Source organism: Electrophorus electricus, chromosome 10, assembly GCF_013358815.1.
Source record: "Electrophorus electricus isolate fEleEle1 chromosome 10, fEleEle1.pri, whole genome shotgun sequence".
Classification (NCBI taxonomy): Eukaryota; Metazoa; Chordata; class Actinopteri; order Gymnotiformes; family Gymnotidae; genus Electrophorus; species Electrophorus electricus.
In genome coordinates, this window is record NC_049544.1 from 700,001 (window position 1) to 705,364 (window position 5,364).

At 45.8% G+C, this 5,364-nt stretch overlaps 1 protein-coding gene across 2 annotated transcripts in view; it reads left to right on the top strand.

The window, feature by feature from the left end:
- The window catches only part of efna3b (ephrin-A3b), a 57,405-nt gene extending 52,645 nt beyond the window's left edge, over nt 1-4,760 (top strand). For both annotated transcript variants that reach the window (XM_035530801.1, XM_035530802.1), the window contains exon 5: nt 1,325-4,760. In XM_035530801.1, the coding sequence (XP_035386694.1) occupies nt 1,325-1,446 (122 nt within the window). In that variant the 3' untranslated portion in view covers nt 1,447-4,760. The remainder of the gene's footprint in view (nt 1-1,324) is intronic.
- The last annotated feature ends 604 nt before the right edge of the window (nt 4,761-5,364 follow it).

A 5,364-nucleotide genomic window follows, 5' to 3' on the forward strand; every position in this document is an offset into this window, starting at 1 on the left:
GAAAGATTTTGCATGAAAGATTTTTTTTTCCAAATGCAAAAGTCCCCTAGATTCCAGATTCCCTGGAGAAACGTCCTTCACCTTTGTTTTAACATCTCTGAAAATGAGCACACGTCTCTAAAGTCTCATAGTATGATGAGCTTGAAATGGCAAAAATTCAAAACCACTGTAATTTAAACTCTGCCTCCCCGCTGGCCTGCACTCAGTGCCCTGGATGTTAGTCCACACACCCGTCTGAACGTAGCTGCTGGACACTGCCCAGGTGCCGAGCACCGAGTGAGAGAAGGCATTGAGTTGGACCAAGGAGAGTGTTTACAGATCAGCAGAGACGTTATAGCTGTGAGGAAATTACGAGCCAACCAAATGCAGGCCGCCATACTGGAACGCCAGCGTGTGTTCGCCAACGCTAATGATGCTTTATACTGTGGGTGGTATTCATGCCTTAAACGAAAACAGAAACTTATCGAAACTTATCCTTCATTCCTAAAGCAGCCAAACTTTCTCATAAGAACAATATTTATGTGAACTCATGTAGATCTGGTCCACACTCAGAGTTTGGTAATGTATTTACGTCATCAGTTTGTTTCTCATGATAAGTGTGGAATGCCATCACAGATACAATCAGGCACATCTCACTCTGCACACACACACACACACACACACACACACACACACACACAGGGACAGGTCTCGTGTCTGGAAGTATGTCTCAGACTGCAGATTTATGTCATCTGCACGTCTTCTGTCACCTGTTTCCTGAATTGTGTGTTTATAAAGCTGTCAATTACACAAAGGAAACACACATATATACACATAATCACACACACATACACAAACACACATACATACATACACAAACACACACACATACATATACACACAAACTCACGCACATATATAAAAACATACATACATGCACACATGCAAACTCACATATACATACACAAAAACACATACATACATGCAGACTCACACACACACACACACACACACACACAGGTCACGGGAGACAGATACCAGCATCTGGTAATGAATAACACACACACACACACACACACTTAGTCAGTTTTAACTCATTGCTTTTGAATTCTGCCCTTAGGCTCCTCAGAGACGTTTCTGTCTAGACTACATGACCAATTACTTAGTCTAGAACTGGAGATTACATTGTTTTAACTTATTAATATCCCACTCCCTCCATCTCTCTCTATCTCTCCCTCTCTCTCTCTCTCTCTGTATGTTTTTCTCTCTTTCTCTCCCTCTCTCTCTCTCTCCCTCTGTGTGTGTGTTTCTCTCTCTCTCTCTCTCTCTCTCTCTCTCTCTCTAGATGACTATGACAACCCCGAGGCCCCTAAACTGGAGAAAAGCATCAGTGGGCGGAGCCCGTCCAGGGACCGCCTTCTCCTCACCGTGGCAACACTCTTCCTCATTGCACTCTCCATCTCCTAGCACCCACCTCCAGGAAGTTGCCATGCCAACGAGGCCAAGGGGGATGTAGCAGACAGCAGGGGAAGGGGGATGAAGAACTAAAGACAAAATATTAAAAACAGGACTGAAAAGAAAACAGGTGTTTAAGAAGACACCACCGGGACTCGATACACGTCCACTAGCACCAAGAACTCGTCCGTGGTGCTGCTGTGTTGAGTGTGAGCACACGGGCTAATGTGACACTACGCAATGTGGAGTCTGACTGGACTTGACAGTAACAACCTGGCTATTCAGCTCAAGCTGTACATTAGACAAAGTGTGCACACGTGTGTGTGTGTGTGTGTGTGTGTGTGTGTGTGTGTGTGTGTGTGTGTGTGTAAGTGTGTATGTGGGTTGATCTTGTTTACAACAAATGCTATTTGAAACCCCTTATTTAGATCAGGCATTGCAGGCCCCTCCCCTTGACTCTGATTGGTTAATTCAATCGCCCTTCACGCTGATTGGTTAATTTGATCACCTGATGATTGGCAATCTAGTGACAGATGCATTATAAAGACTGATGTCAGTAGTGTGGATGTCGTCACTGGTAGTTTAGTCTGTCCAAACCAGACCAAGGAGCACGATACAGCATCCGATTACAGAAGGACCCAAAGTCCTGTATCACCCTCCTTCCTCCTGCTTCTATGTGCGTTTGTGTGTGTGTGTATTCAATCTCTCTCTCTCTCTCTCTCTCTCTCTCTCTCTCTCTCTATGTGCATCTCTTTCTTCCTCTTTCCTTCCTCCCTCCCAGCCGCTTCAGTAACCTGCAGGATCTCCGTCTGTGTACGAACACGTCAGAGATGAGATTACCACCTCTTTGTGCCCATGATTTCAGCATTTCCACAGATGCTCCATCAGAGTCGGGACACCTGGTCAGCGTTCCGCACACGTCCGTGTGCAGGGTCTGACATTCCCATCTCAGACACCTGGTCAGCGTTCCTCACATGTCCGAGTGCAGGGTCTGACATTCCCATCTCGGGGGCAGCACGGCGTGGTGACCAGGATTCCTTTATTAACTGGCGCTGATCTAACCCTTAGCTCTTGCCTCTAAGTACTACTGTAGCAATACTCTTTGTAATGAGAAAATGTTTTTTAGAGAGCTTCTTCAATACAACCCATGGCTTTTCAGTTGGTTTGTGTGTGTGTGTGTGTGTGTGTGTGTGTGTTTTGAGCTGAACGTGGGGACTCTAGAACATGTTTGTGTAGGTTGGTGACACTGATATGATCTGCTTTCAGCAAACACTTTCTCCAGTGCACTGTTGAGTCTTTGTCTTTCAGGACATGAACAGACATGTACAGGCTGCGGAAACACAGGCACACAGCAGATGAATTGGATACTTCTGTGCACCGAAACCTCCCCAGTTCTCAAGGGAATAGGAGTGCCTGGGGACATTGCCAAACTGACTTGGACCGGTCTGTTCTGGTTCAGACCAGCCTGGACTGGGCATTTCCTGCTCAGCTTGAACAAATCAGAAACGGATATCAGACGTTGCAATTGTAAACGTTGTTCCAGAGGTTGTGGTCTGCCTCAAAAGGCAACGTTGACCACCCGGCGAGTGACAGACCAGCGACAGCTACAACTCCCAAGATGGAGACGCTAAAACCACATCTCTAAATTGACCTTCTTCCGTTTTGCTCCCCATACATGCAAATAGTTGTGTCAGAGTTGGGAACATTCTTTTTTCCATCTTTTTCCATGGCGACTAGCACCTTACCCTCACCTGCCGTGGCGCGGAGCCGATTTGTAGATCCGCCTCTGGGGCTGCGTCGGGCCTCAGCATTCTTCAGCTCGTAGTGGGTCCTAACCAGAACACACATTGGTCCCGTACACACAACTCACGCCGGAGGTGGACACACTAACATTAAACCTACTGCCGACCTTTAACTCTCTGGATGGGATTCTAACTGCATCGGAAACCAAACAAGCTATATTACAGAACCAATAGAGGCAACCCATAGATGTCCAGTCTATTCATTCTGCTACTATGATTAATATAGTATAAGCAGCTGTAGGAGTCTCTGAGTGAGCAGGACAACACCAACCTGAATGCTCCGTATGAGATGTAAACATTTTTACAAACTTGAAGCTGAATTTGACATTGTTGATTTTCTTGTATATTTTGGGGGTGCTGGATTTGGGTGGGGTTTGTCCAAGGAAAGAGTACAGGGGTCTGTCCAGGGAAGGAGTTTAGGGGTTTGTCCAGGGAAAGCATATGGAGTTTCTCAAGGGAAAGATAATGGGGGTTTGTCCAGAGAAAATGTACGGGGGTCTGTCCAGGGAAAAAGTTTAGGTTTTTTTTTTTTTTCAGGAAAAACATGGAGTTTGTCCAGGGAAAGAGTTTAGGGGTCTGTCCAGGGAAAGGGAATGGGAGTTTCTCCAGGGAAAGAGTTTAGGGGTTTGTCCAGGGAAAGGGTATGGGAGTTTCTCCAGGAAAAGAGTTTAGGGGTTTGTCCAGAGAAAGGGAATGGGAGTTTCTCCAGGGAAAGAGTTTAGGGGTTTGTCCAGGGAAAGGGTATGGGAGTTTGTCCAGGAAAAGAGTTTAGGGGTTTGTCCAGAGAAAGGGAATGGGAGTTTCTCCAGGGAAAGAGTTTAGGGGTTTGTCCAGGGAAAGGGTATGGGAGTTTGTCCAGGAAAAGAGTTTAGGGGTTTGTCCAGGGAAACAGTTTAGGGGTCTGTCCAGGGAAAGGGTATGGGAGTTTGTCCAGGAAAAGAGTTTAGGGGTTTGTCCAAGGAAAGGGTATGGGAGTTTCTCCAGGGAAAGAGTTTAGGGGTTTGTCCAGGAAAGGGTTTTTTGGGGATTTTTTTTTTTTTTTTTGCGACTGGATTTTCAGAAGAGTTGATCAGGCAAAAAACAAACAAAATTCAACAAAAAAAAGTATCACTCTTCAGCTGTTGCACTTAAAAACTTAGACACGAGTGTGTGTTTGTGTGTGTGTGTGTGTGTGTGTGTGTGTGTATGTTTGTGTGTGTGTGTACCATTGCGTGTGTAAATGTTCAGATGGACTGAGAGGTATCATACATCTTTATACTTGCCTACATTTCCTTTGGATCTGTGTGTGTGTGTGTGTGTGTGTGTGTGTGTGTGTGTGTGTGTGTGTGTGTGTGTCCGTCTGTCTCTTTGTCTGTTGCTTGTTTTTTGATGTTTTGCCCATGCATGTGTGTGAGAGACTGTGCCATATGAGGCAACTAAAGCATTTAGTGTTGGAAACAACCATTTCAAATAATGTTTACCTTCAACTGGAATGAATTAAAGAACTTGAAAAAAATTAAAACTGTATAAGGAACAAATCATAACAAAGGTTATAATAATAATCATGATAACAAAACACGACTCCTGTCTGCTGTTCTTCACACGTCTGGGTCGTCTCGGCTGTCTGACTCACGGCTCTGAACGGAACACTTATGTACGATAGCAACAGCCGTGTGAATTTTCCCCGCCAGTGCCAATTAAAGACAGACAGAAAGGCCCACAGCCTGGTCCTCGCGCACAGGTCTGTGAGACCACCCATCTCTCTCACAGAGCTCCATCAAAAGCCATGATCGCGCTACATTATCACATATTCTTGTCCGTGAGGAGCCAGTACAGGAGACATCACACCAGCAGGTCACCATGCAGCCGATCATCGCTCATCTCACCCCCTCTAAAAACACATCTACATATCTACCCCTGCCAAGATTGCAGGGGATTTTTGGACTGTTTCTCAGATCTCCATGTTACATTCGCAGGTTTGAATTCTGTAGTTTCATTAAGCACATTACACGCAGACACAACGGGGCTCTTTTTAGTGTAACCTGTTCGTAAAAGCCTGCACAGGTCTGTTCCAGGAGAGCCGCCTGCCGCTGTGCCAGATCACAGCGGTTCGTCTCCCACACGCAGCAGCTGCGTCTGCAGCACTAAC